The sequence below is a fragment of the Macadamia integrifolia genome, chromosome 5, assembly GCF_013358625.1.
Source record: "Macadamia integrifolia cultivar HAES 741 chromosome 5, SCU_Mint_v3, whole genome shotgun sequence".
NCBI lineage: Eukaryota > Viridiplantae > Streptophyta > Magnoliopsida > Proteales > Proteaceae > Macadamia > Macadamia integrifolia.
Genome location: NC_056561.1, coordinates 12,956,728 through 12,969,789, shown reverse-complemented (window position 1 = coordinate 12,969,789; position 13,062 = coordinate 12,956,728). Strand labels below are relative to the sequence as shown.

At 38.2% G+C, this 13,062-nt stretch overlaps 2 protein-coding genes and 1 pseudogene across 2 annotated transcripts; all 3 read left to right on the top strand.

The window, feature by feature from the left end:
• Window positions 1-3,062: 3,062 nt before the first annotated feature.
• LOC122080327 (probable glutathione S-transferase) lies at window positions 3,063-4,860 on the top strand. Its single transcript, XM_042647275.1, has 2 exons — window positions 3,063-3,437; window positions 4,367-4,860. The coding sequence occupies exons 1-2, from the start codon at window positions 3,123-3,125 to the stop codon at window positions 4,712-4,714; spliced, it is 663 nt and encodes a 220-aa protein (XP_042503209.1). The 5' UTR covers window positions 3,063-3,122; the 3' UTR covers window positions 4,715-4,860.
• A 3,923-nt stretch (window positions 4,861-8,783) lies between these two features.
• LOC122080127 (probable glutathione S-transferase) lies at window positions 8,784-9,817 on the top strand. Its single transcript, XM_042647022.1, has 2 exons — window positions 8,784-9,173; window positions 9,266-9,817. Exons 1-2 carry the CDS (start codon window positions 8,859-8,861, stop codon window positions 9,608-9,610), a joined length of 660 nt encoding a protein of 219 aa, XP_042502956.1. The 5' UTR covers window positions 8,784-8,858; the 3' UTR covers window positions 9,611-9,817.
• A 599-nt stretch (window positions 9,818-10,416) lies between these two features.
• Window positions 10,417-11,867, top strand: LOC122077896 (annotated as a pseudogene).
• The last annotated feature ends 1,195 nt before the right edge of the window (window positions 11,868-13,062 follow it).

The following is a 13,062-nucleotide window of genomic DNA, read 5'->3' as shown; positions in this document are numbered from 1 at the left end:
GGGGGTTTTTTGAGCTAAGGTTTCAGGGTGAGTTTTTTTGCCGCTGTTTGGATGTAATTTCTCTTCTGCATAGTGAAGCATCTTCTTCTTTGCCCGAGGACATAGCACACCACATCAATGTGTGAACCTTGTTAAATCTCTGTGTGTTGTGCGTATCTGATCTTGTTTATTCTTGCATTTATTGGTGTTTTCTCTAACAAGTTTGGGTATTATTCAGCTCATCTTACTCGAATTCTCTTTCGAGGGACATCCAAAGCTACTTAACGAATTCAAGCCATTTTGAGGAAGACGACCACCCTAGAGGGTGGCATTCATGAGGTTGAACACAATTTTTTTTGTATCCCCTCTTTGTTTGGTTGTTTTTTTCCCTCCCCATTAGATTGTTGTCCATTGGAGTGCCTTCATGGCTTCTTTGTCTTGTACTTTCTTTTTCTTATTTTTATCATATTTTCATTCGGATAAAGTTTTTGGTGAAGGAAGAGATCAGCTCTCCCCGTATATCTCCCGCCTATTGTACGGTACCGATGAGACGCAGTGAACTAATAATACCCATTCATCGTGGCCTTAGAGAAACTTCCTCCTTTTCGTTCATCCAAAAAAATAAAATTATCATTTCTCTGAGATTGTATATTTAGATCAATTTGATATCTTCCTTGTTCTGTTATATATGTTTATAAAAATTAAAAAAATTTAATAAGCAAATTCAACAATAACCATTGACAATCTGGAGAACAAAAGCCTATGTTGGAAACATTTTCTCTACATTAATTCAAAGGCTTTACTTTAAGGGCTCGCTTTTTTACCAGGGTTTTGATGGGGTGGGACTTTAGGGGTGGGATTATGGTACAAATTTTTCCAACCCCATGAAAAAGTCCAACGTTTAATTGGGTGGGGTCGGAAGTGTCCCGACAACATCCCTGTCTACTGATGTGGCCTTCACCCCATTCCTTTCCAAAGTCCTACTAAAATGGTGGAACTTTGTGGGACGGTAATGTTCAACAAATCTCTCTCCTTCTTCTTCTTCTTCCACCTATTATGTCAAAATAGGTTTCACACCTCTCTCTCTGTCTCTGTCTCTCTCTCTCTCTGTCTCTCTCTCTCTCTCTCTCTCTATATATATATATATATATATACCTCTAGGAATTAAGAATGCTAGTGGGATTTTGACCATAGGATTTGATTAATTTGAATTAAACCGTTGGATGAAGAGAAGATATACAAATTTTCAATCCACCATTACTACACCTTTCATCTCTCTCTTCTTGTCGGAAAAGCCATTCCTTTTTATTAGATCCAGCCAGAGAAAGTGAACTCCAGTGGGATCCATTGCCGACGAGCTTTTCAACCTCTCCTATGTCATGTCCCAGATCACCCCTAGCCACTCAATTACTGACATCAGTTCCGACATCGTGCATGTTGATATCGAGCAACCACTGCCGCCGCTAATGGAAAAGATGCCCCATCTAAAAGACGTTCTGGATAAGCTTAAAACCTAACATTCTCTTTAGTAACATAAGATTCAAGCAAAATCAGTGACTTTTACAACAGAAATCTGAACAAATTTGTTATAGAAGAGAAGAAGAAGTACCTGGGTGAAGTAAAAATCTAAGAAGAATAAACTTAGAGATCAAAACCCATTTACAGAGGGAAAAAATTGGTGATTTTTCTCTAATCAAAGACAAGATCATGCAAAAAAGCCCACAAAAAATCAGAACTTCTTAACTAAAACTTTATTTCTTAGACAGAAATCAAGAGCAAAAATTCCATTGTTTTCGATTTTTAAATGCATTAAAAAATCTCAATATGTAAGAAATGGAAAGCTTCTCTCCTGTTTCTCGCATCACCAGTTCATAGCAACAGCAACCGCAACAATCACAGTCTGAGCAGAGGAAATCGAACAACCAAATAAGTCGATGGTATTCTCTCTTTGCTTCTTATTTTTCCCCCAAAATTCTCAGCATCGAAGCCCTGTACCTATCCCTCTCGATCCGATGGGTCTCATCGTTCCCGCCGTCGGAAGATCCTTGTAGTGGAGCTCACTGCTGAACATCGATCTCATCGTTCCCACCATCTCAACCTTTGCTCCTGAAGACGGAGTTGGACAGGACCAGAACCAAGGTGGTGGTCGGAGGTGGTTCTGGCAGATCAAGGTGACGCCCAAGGTCAAGTTTTTCTCCCGCGTAAACTCACCAAAGAAGTTCTTCGGTGTCTACGACGGTCATGGTATGATGGCAAAAGATACCGTGGAGTGGCGGTATTGGGCAGGTTCTGTAAGACCTCGCCACATGAACGGATGAGATTTTGTTTGTTTCATCTAACAGTTAAAATTCCGCTAGCATACATTATTCCTAGGTAATGCGCTAGCATACATATCCTTTTATATATAAAATCAAGAAAGAGATTTGGAAATCCGACCAAAACTAGCTGGAAGTTGAGAGCATTGATAAGTCTTTCCGGCAAACTTGGCAGTAATGTTAAAAAAGAAAACGAAACAGCTATTTCTGGCAAACTTTCCGTTGAGCCATCTCTCATCTTTACTTCTCTCTCTCCTCCCAACTCCCATGCAATCAAGCATGATGGGGTGAGATGCTATAGTAATTTCATATCTTTACTTTTCTATTGTTAATCCCACTAATATGTGAGTCTCATGTCCACAATACTTTTACCACCAACTCCCTACTAAACAAACGGGCCCTCTAGTGAATTATAAATGAAGATGGAGAGAAAGAAGATGCAAGAGGGTTTTTTTTTTCTCAATTTCAAAAAGTCAAAAAAGCAGCTCAACTGTTACCATATTCCATTGAAACAAAGCCTAGAATCTCCATTCACAAGCAAGAATCAATAAATTTATAGAAAGGGACGTGGTGACAAATTCCAAACTTCAGAACAGCGTGCTTGACCCAACCTTTCCAATGTCCTCCGATTCAAAGAAAGGTTAAAAAAACAGAAACCATGGCGTAAGTGAGTACGCCAGAACCATCTCCCTGTCTTAAAACCCTCTTTGAAAGTCAGGAACAGAAGACTATAAATACTGCTACTCTCACCTCAATTCACATAAGTTATCTATAACATCAAGTGCTTTCTCTGATTTGATATCTAGAAGAAGCTAAGTGACCATAACAATGGCGGATGAGGTAATTCTTTTGGATGCCTTGCTCAGTCCTTTTGGAATGAGGATCAGAATTGCCTTGGCCGAGAAAGGAGTCAAGTATGAGTACAAGGAAGAGAACCTGCTAGAAAAGAGTCCTCTGCTTCTCAAGATGAACCCTGTTCATAAGAAGATTCCTGTTTTGATTCATAACGGTAAACCCATCTGTGAATCCCTTGTTATTGTTCAATACATTGATGAGGTTTGGAAGGGCACATCTCCTTTGCTGCCCCCTGATCCTTACCTCCGAGCTCAAGCCAGGTTTTGGGCTGATTTCATTGACAAGAAGGTTAGGAACCTACCTCTCTCCTGAATTTTGAGCAAAATTTTAAAAAAATTATTTCAAATTTTACACAACTAGTTGTGCCATTAAATAAGAGTGATAACCCAAGGGGGTAGCACAGTTGGTGAGCGACTTGGTACGAGCCGACACTCGGACATCCTAAGTTTAGCTCCCATTAGGCATACATTGGGCCACTCACACGGGGTATTTAGTGCTGCTCTTCACTGCTTTCAATGAAAGTTAATGGTTCTCATTCAACCCTGGTATGACCCGGTCCATGCAATTGTGGGGTCGGTATGACCTAGTCTATGTGATTGTGGGATCAGTATGGACCCATGAGACTAGTCAGACCGAAGACCTAGATATCCATCGTAAAAAAAAAAAAAAAAAAAATGATGTGACAATTGCGGCTATCCAATGTGAAAAAAATTATCTTCATTAGTTTAATGTCAAATTTTGACTTCAAATAGAATTATGTCACTTCTTAGGAGACTTAAATTTCTCAATACTCTATTTTGTCACTTCAAAAATGCCATTTAGGCTAAAACTTGTGTGTGTATATATATATATATATATATATAAAATTGGGTGCTACCTCCAATTAATCTACCATCATATAACTTGTATGTTAAAGGCCAAATTACACTTCACCTTTCCAGAGTCTCATCCGAAAGCAATAATAGCCATCGGAGAAGGGATTCCTTCTTCACCATAGGTGAATGAAAACATGGTACAAAAATTTTTTTCTCATGAAATCAAAATGTCTTCATATTGCAAATTAAATTTGTCCAGCTTTAAACATTTCTTTTGAGAGTGAAAATGAGTGACTAATGCCCTCTTTGATTTCGGTAATCAAATTGGTTTATTTGTAAGATAAAGATGATGGCTATGATCACAATTGACAAATCCATTTGATTGAAAATTGGTCTCTGCAGATTTATGACTGTGGTAGGAGGACATGCATGTCGAAAGGAGAAGAGAAGGAGGTAGCAAAGAAGGAGCTGATAGAGACCTTGAAAGTGTTGGAAGGAGAACTTGGTGAGAAGCCCTACTTCGGGGGAGAGAAGTTTGGATACGTGGATTTGAGCCTTATCCCCTTCCACACTTGGTTCTACTCCTATGAAACATTTGGGAACTTCAGCACGGAAGCTGAGTGGCCAAAGCTTAGTGCTTGGGCTAAGAGGTGCTTGCAGAAGGAGAGTGTATCAAACTCCCTTGCTGATATTCAACAAAAAGTCTACCACTACTTTGTGCAGAAGAGGAAGATGTCTGGGATTGAGTAGAATTAAAAATATGAGAGAATAGATAATGAAAACTATATATAAAGTCTGCTACCCAATAGGGAGCAGGATATATATGAAGGGTCTTTCCCTTTGGGTTTTGTTGGGTTTTGTTTTGCTGCAATGAAGGAAATAGATTTTCAGCTTTCCACTTGTCTTGACGTTCTCTATAGCTCAATGATATTGAAATTTCCTTTTAAAATGGTTTAGCTTCATACATATATTGCTGCTGGTGCACTCTAGCTTCTTCTCTTGGCTACCAAAAAAATTTAATTTGGGTCCATTAAAAAAATAAAAAACATAAAATAATCCAAGATGACCATGGAACATGAGGGGGCAAATGGGAAAGGATATGCATTTAGCCATGTTTGGCTGCTCAAGTTCCACCATGTTCATTAGGGGAGTGAAGGAGGTAAAATAAAATTCAGTTCAGTTTGATTATATACTGCTGGTTTGGTTCCATTGGGCCATCCTTGCACACTCCATTCTTAAAAGCATTCATGTAACCCACAGGTTTTATTTTTTTACTGAACTAGAGATAAAAGATGGAGACTTTACTTAAAAAATAAATAAATAAATAAAATAAAATAAATGATGGAGAGAGAAAAAAGATTTAGCTGCTGCCCGCATTGAAGCTAAGTAACTGCAACCCTTCGTAGCAGTCAGGGAATTAAATCTTAAGAGTAGGTTGGAAAATATCCTCATTAGATGAAATTTTTACCATTGCCCGAGATTCCATTCACGTGCATGACTGATACAATGGTTTTCTTCTCTATCTCAAAAAATTCAACTGTCACCATATTCCATGGAATCAAAGCCTAGAATCCTCGATTCACAGGCATGAATAGATCCAAATCACACCTCTTGTAAAGTCCAAAATTGGGTACTGCATGCTTGACTCAAATTCAAAATCTAGCAAACCACAATGAACCAAGAAAGGTGATCAGAGCTAAAAAACATGGCGTATGTGACTACGTGACCCCTCTCCCATGTCTTAAAACCCTTTCCAGACTACAAATACTATTTGTTATTGACAAGGTTTGTTAGAGCAAATACCAAGAAAAATTCGAAAATAAACAGACAATAGATTCACATAACACAGAGATTTAACGAGGTATACAAACCAGTGTGGTGTGCTACGTCTTCGGGCGAAGAAGAAGATATTTCATTATGCAGAAGAGAGACTAAACCCAAGCATCGGTAAGAAAACTCGCCCTGAAACCCCAGCTTAAAAAATCTCCAAAATACAGTGGCTATCTCAACAAGACAATAATACATTATATACTCTAAGTTGTGGGTTAGCCCAACCCCTCTGCTTTCATCACAAATCTCAGAAAACTTTCCATTCGAGTCGCCACCAAAATATATTAGAATAGATCAATCTTCAAAACGGGTCAAGAATTCGAGACAAATTTAACACTGTTCAATTCACATAAGTTATCTAAAGCATACAATTGTTTTCTCTGATTTCATATCTAGAAGAAAATGATCATAATAATGGAGGATGAGGTAGTTTTTTGGATGTCTTGCTCAGTCCTTTTGGAATGAGGATCAGAATTGCCTTGGCCGAGAAATAAAATGAGTACAAGGAAGAAAAGCTGCAAGACAAGAGTCCTCTGCTTCTCAAGATGAACCCTGTTCATAAGAAGATTCCTGTCTTGATTCATAATGGCAAACCCATCTGTGAATCCCTAATCATTGTTCAACACATTGATGAGGTTTGGAAGGATACACGTCCTTTGCTTCCCTCTGATCCTTGCCTTTAAGCTCAAGCCGGGTTTTGGGATGATTTCATTGACAAGAAGGTTAGATCTCTCTCTCTCTCTCCTGAATTTTGACTAAGGAAAAGATTTCCAGGTTTACAAAACTAGTTGTGCCACTAAGTAATGGTGATATGGTAATTTTGACTGTCGGAGGTATAGAAAATTATCTTTGTTAATGTTATGTCAAAGTTGGCTTCAAATGGCATTATATAGAATCCTATATATGTCCATCTTTGGTTGGTGCGTCGATCCTTTTAAGGAGTCTTAAATTTCTCAATAATTTTTCTAGCAATTTTGTGATATTAAGATCAAAAGCTATTGTGAAAGTTTTCCTTCACCACCAAATCTACCATCATAATTACTTGTCCCATTATGTTGAAGGTTCGAACTACCTAGACTCTTCCCAAATTCTCATCCAAGAGCAATGATGACCATTATCAGAGGGATTCCTTGTTCACCATAGGTGAATGAGAACTCAGTCCAAAAACTTGTGCAATCCACCTAGGAAGGGCTTCCCATGAACAAGTGACTAATGCCCTCTTTGGTTTCATTAACCAAATTGGTATATTTGTAAGACAATGATGACAAATGATCACAATTGATAAATCCATTTGATTGAAATTATTGGTCTTTGCAGATATACCACTGTGGTAGGAAGGCATGCATGTCGAAAGGAGAAGAGAAGGAGGTAGCAAAGAAGGAGCTTATAGAGACCTTGAAAGTGTTGGAAGGAGAGCTTGGTGAGAAGCCTTACTTCGGGGGAGAGAAGTTTGGATATGTGGATTTGAGCCTTATCCCCTTCCACCCTCTCTTTTGGCAGCATGATCATACCACTAAGAACACCAATATATATATATATATATATATATAGTATATCTCTATCTTCTTTACGCCACCCCTCCCCCAATTTGAATCAATTTATACAAGTGTTACTAATACTATTTTGAATAAATCAGGATGGGCAAGTGGTGTTATTTTTCAAGGAAAAGTTGTCTCACTTTATATGTACATTATATGATCAGAGAAAAAAAATATTAATGCTACTAGCTGGGCCCTTCTGAAATGTTTGAAACAGGATATGGACATGCATACTTTGTTATGGACAAAGAATCCAACATCTAACATTAATGTACTCAGTTATCTCTTTTAATGATTAAAAAAAAAAAAAAAAAAAAAAAAAGAGAAGCCTTACGAATCAGGGTCTGATGGAAAATCTGGAAAAAAAAATTATCATTAAAAAGCTATGATTCGAAGTAAGGGTGTCAGAAAAGCTCAGTCAGCCCGAACCCACACTAACCTATCCTGAGCTAGAATAGGGTATGGGCTGAGATTTCGGCCCATAGGTTGGGTTAAGGTTGAGAATTTCAGGCCAGAGCAGGGTTGGCTTGGGCCTGGATTGAGGTCTCAACTCAACCAACCCAACCCGACCTAACCCAACCTAATTTAACTCAACCCAACCCAACCCTATATATTAAGTACATAGTAATAGAAATATGTTAATAAAATTATACATTGGTACTTATAGAAAAAGATCTGCAAAAAATCTTTCGTTTTCCACAATCTTCATATATACGAAAACATTAGTCTTTGGCCTTTGTAATGCATTGAGATCAAGTAACTGAGTAACCAATAGAACTGGACTGGACTGAGTTAAGTTAAGCCCGGTCCAATCAGGGTCCATCATGACTGAACTGGTTTGGGCTAAGCCTGACAGGGTTGGGCCTAGACTGAGATATCTTAGCCCAATCGAGGACTGGGATGGACTTGGGTTGAGTTAAGAGACTTTAAAACCCCAGTCCAACCCGGCCCATGGACACCCATAATTTGAATTTTTCTATGTGAAAATCAAAGTCGACCCAATTGAAGAGTGGGTCTCAATACAGTGAATACACCTCATTCCATAAAGCGTTCACACTACAAAGAAGGGTTTTCCTCCCTCTCTCTCTCTTTCCCCAAAAGTCGAAAGGCAATTCAACTGTTATCATATTCTGATATTCTTTATGGAAACGAATTCACACGCATGAATTGACCCAAAATTTCACAGCTCGCAATAAATTTCTTCTAAGGAATGCCATGACAATTTCTAAATTGGGTTCTCTGTGTCCAATTTTGACCGGAATTGGGAGCTCTCTTGACCCAGCCTCCAATATTGTCCTCCGGTTCAAAAGTCTGGCACCCACAATGGACCAAGAAAGTAAGATCTAGAACTAAAAACCATGGTGTGATTACTTACGTGACCCTTCTCCCACGTCTTAAAAACCTCTTTGAATCACAGAAGCGAAGCCTATAAATACTGCTACTCTCACCTCAAATCACATAAGTTGTCTAAAACATCAAGGGCTTTCACTGATTTGGTATCTAGAAAAAGCTAAGTGATCATAACAATGGCGGATGAGGTAGTTCTTTTGAGTTTCTGGCTCAGCCCTTTTGGGATGAGGGTCAAAATCGCCTTGGCCGAGAAAGGAATCAGCTATGAGTACAAGGAAGAGAACCTGCAAGACAAGAGTCCTCTGCTTCTGAAGATGAACCCTGTTCATAAGAAGATTCCTGTTTTGATTCATAACAGCAAACCCATCTGTGAATCCCTCGTCATTGTTCAATACATTGATGAGGTTTGGAGGGACACATGTCCTTTGCTTCCCTCTGATCCTTACCTCCGAGCTCAAGCCAGGTTTTGGGCTGATTTCATCGACAAGAAGGTTAGAATTCTCTCTCTCTCTCTCTCTCTCTAATTAGTTTCTATTTATTGTTTTCAATTTGAGCAATGTTCTAAGATAAAAGGTTTCTGCAGATATTCGACTGTGGTAGGAAGACATGCATGTCGAAAGGAGAAGAAACTGAGGCAGCAAAGAAAGAGCTGATACAATCCTTGAAAGTGTTAGAAGCAGAGCTTGGAAAGAAGCTTTTCTTTGGGGGAGAGAAGTTTGGATATGTGGATTTGTGCCTCATCCCCTTCTACACTTGGTTTTACTCCTATGAAACTTTTGGGAGCTTTAGCATGGAAGCTGAGTGCCCCAAACTTACTGCTTGGGCAGAGAGGTGCTTGGAGAAGGAGAGTGTGTCCAACTCCCTTGCTGACCAACAAAAGGTCTACCAGTTTTTTGGGCAGATGAGGAAGATGTATGGGATTGAGTAAAAACACAAGAGAATGGTTGAAAACTATGAATAAAGTCTGCTACCTTCTGAAGCAGGAAGTAGGAAGGGTCTTTCCCTCTGATTTTTGTTTTGCTGGAAGAAAGGAGAGATTGTGATCTTTTCACTAGTATTTTGTAATCTTCTACTTTACTTTTTCACCTTGTCTTTTGAACTTTGTAGCTGAATGATATTGGTATTTTCCTTTCAACATGGTTCAACTTCTCAAACCCACCCAACCCCATACCACCCACCCCCCGCCGCAAAAAAAAAAAAAAAATTCTTCATACATGATTTTGGACCGAGTTTCTGAAGGTCACATCTTTTGTGACCACATACAACACTGGGAGAGAGGTGTGGGGTGATAGGGTCACATCTGGATATATCAAAATAGCACCAATCAATAGGAAAGAGACTACTTACATTAACACGAATTGCCATCCTTATCTTTAAGCATCAAGACTCAAATTGATCACGATCAATATTAATTCAATCTGGATTCTTTCAACCAATTCGATGGAGAGAGGAAAGAGATGCGAAGGTTCTCTCTCTGCCTAGAATCCTCCGTCGCACGCATGAATTGGCCCAAAATTGGGCTCGTTGTGAACATCGTGCTTGACCCAACAGCCATCAGCTTTCTTTTTTTTTTCCTCATTATTTAAAGTCTATCAATCCATAATGAACCAAGAAAGGTCAGAGCTGAAAACCATGGTGCAACCTATAATGACTGTTACTCACCTCAATTAGTTGTCGAAAACATCAAGTGCTTTCACTGATTTGATATCTAGAAAAAGCTAAGTGATCATAACAATGGCGGATAAGTTAGTTCTTTTGAATTTTTTGCTCAGTCTTTTTGGAATGAGGGTCAGAATTGCCTAGGCCGAGAAAGGAATCAATTATGAGTACAAGGAAGAGAACCTGCAAGACAAGAGTGCTCTGCTTCTCCGGATGAACCAAAAGGTTTGGAAAGACACATGTCCTTTGCTCCCTTCTGAACCTTACCTCCGAGCTAAAGCCAGGTTTTGGGCTGATTTCATCGACAAAAATGTTAGATCTCTCTCTCTCTCTACTTCCAGTCTTTTTAGCAGTGTTTCTAAGGTAAATTTCTCAAGTTCTGCACAACTAATTGTGCCACTTAAGGCTGATGTGACAATTCTAATTGTTGGACAAGTATAAAGTTAGGTTGATGCACCTTATTAAGAGTCTTAAGCTTCTCAATTCTTTATTTACCACTTGACCAACACAGTTTAAGATCAAACTTGTGGTGTTTGAGGTCAGAGAATTTGGGCAAAAGTTTTTCTTCACCCCATAGTACCATAGTAAAGGATTCACCTAAAAATCTATAATCATAATTACTTTTCATGTTGAAGGTCCAAACTACCTTTCATTCTTCTGTAGAGACTCATCAAAGAGCAATCATGGTTATTGGTAAAGGGATTCCTTCTTCACCGTAACTCAATAAAAACTTAATTTTTGCACAGCCCCACATAGGAAGAAGGGCTTCCCATGAAGCCAAAATTATTTGTTAGGTTACGTCTTGGGTTGGACCAATATTTTTTCAGATAAGTAAAAACCCTAATGTCCTCTATTCATATGACAATTTTTGTCTCGAAAATTAAAAATTATTTGTTAACTTTGACAAGTTATATGGCTTAATAAAGCTTTAAAAATCCATCATTACCAGGGTGGTGCACATTTTTTTTTGGGATGAATAAGTGAGTGCACATTAATCTACACAATTCTTTTTCTAAAAAAAAAAAAAGCATAATCCACGGACCAGGGATGTTCTCAAATTTACTCTAAAATCAAATCAAGTTGCTTTTTAGTTCGGTAACCAAATTGGTTTATTTGTGAGACAAAGATGAGAATGATCACAATTGATAAATCCATTTGATTGAAATAATCTCTCTCTACAAATACTCGACTGTGGTTTCAAGACGTGTATGTCAAAAGGAGATCGAGAGAATGATGCAGCAAAGGAGTTGATAGAGTCCTTGAAAGTGTTGGAAGGAGAGCTTGGAGAGAAGCCCTACTTTGGGGGAGAGAAGTTTGGGTATGTGGATTTGTGCCTCATTCCCTATTACACTTGGTTTTACTCCTATGAAACTTTTGGGAACTTCAACATGGAAGCTGAGTGCCCAAAGCTTATTGGTTGGGCTGAGAGGTGCTTGCAGAAGGAGAGTGTGTCCAACTCCCTAGTTGACCAACAAAAGGTTTACCACTTCTTTGGGCTATGGAGGAAGAAGCATGGGGTTGAGTAGAGTAAAAGAAGAGGAGATTTGGTGAAAACAGTAAATAAAGTCTGCTACCCTATGGAGCAGGAAGTATGAAGGGTCTTGGTTTTTGTTTTTCCGCAAGAAAGGAGAGAGAACGTGAGCTTTTCACTTGTCTTTTGTACTTCACAGCCGAATGATGATAGTGATATTTCCTTTCAACATGGTTTAGCTTAATACATAAACTTTAGCTGAGAGTTTGATTGATCAATCACTTAATCCAATATCCGTTGATTAATTGGTTGAGAGAGAGAGAGAGAGAGAGAGAGAGAACTGACAAGCAAATAATCAAAGGACCACATTGACCCTGGATCACAATGAATCATCTGTAAACTAAATTTAATTATACAAATTTTTAAACTGAAAGTAACCAATTGGGACGTATGTGCAACCACAAGAAAGAAATTAAGCAAATAATCATATAACATGAGGAATTTAAAGTAGTTTGGCATGAATGCTTACATTCAATTGAGAGAGCTAAATATTTTTCACTAAACTTGAATACTCTCTACACCACTCTTCATCTCACAAAGTGATCTTTTCTTTGCTTATGTTAACAATTTTTCCACACAAAAAATATATAAAGAACCCAAAACCCTAATCCTCACACAATTAGATTTGACCTCTATACATATAATGGACCGCAAACCCAACTCAGTTACATATACAAATCAAATAATAATAATTATGCGAACAATTACATAATATAAGACATACCCAACACCAACTCAAATGGGCAATCAATTAGTCAATATATATATTGAAATAAATAAAGGGAAATTTTCAAAACATAAATAAAAAATTTAGTGAATTATTTCAACTACATGCAAATGGCTACAAGATGAATCACATTCCACATATCTGGTCTACTTAGGTCTTATATTTGATTACATAGTTGAATTTAACTTTGGAGTTTGGACTGCATATCAGGAAGGAATAGAAGGAAAAGGCGTTGCCCCTTTTTTCTGCTAAGGTTGTTCTTTGTGTTTTTCTTGTATTTAGATGTCATGGGGGTTGGTCTTGCTTTATGGATGGTGGCCAGTATAAGTAAAGTTTACATTATCAAATATGAGAGAGAGAAAATTTCACAGCTCGTAATAAATTTATACATATGGACAAGGTGACAAATTCAAAATTGGGTTCTTTGCATGGTTTAAAGTATCTCCGATACCGATACGATATC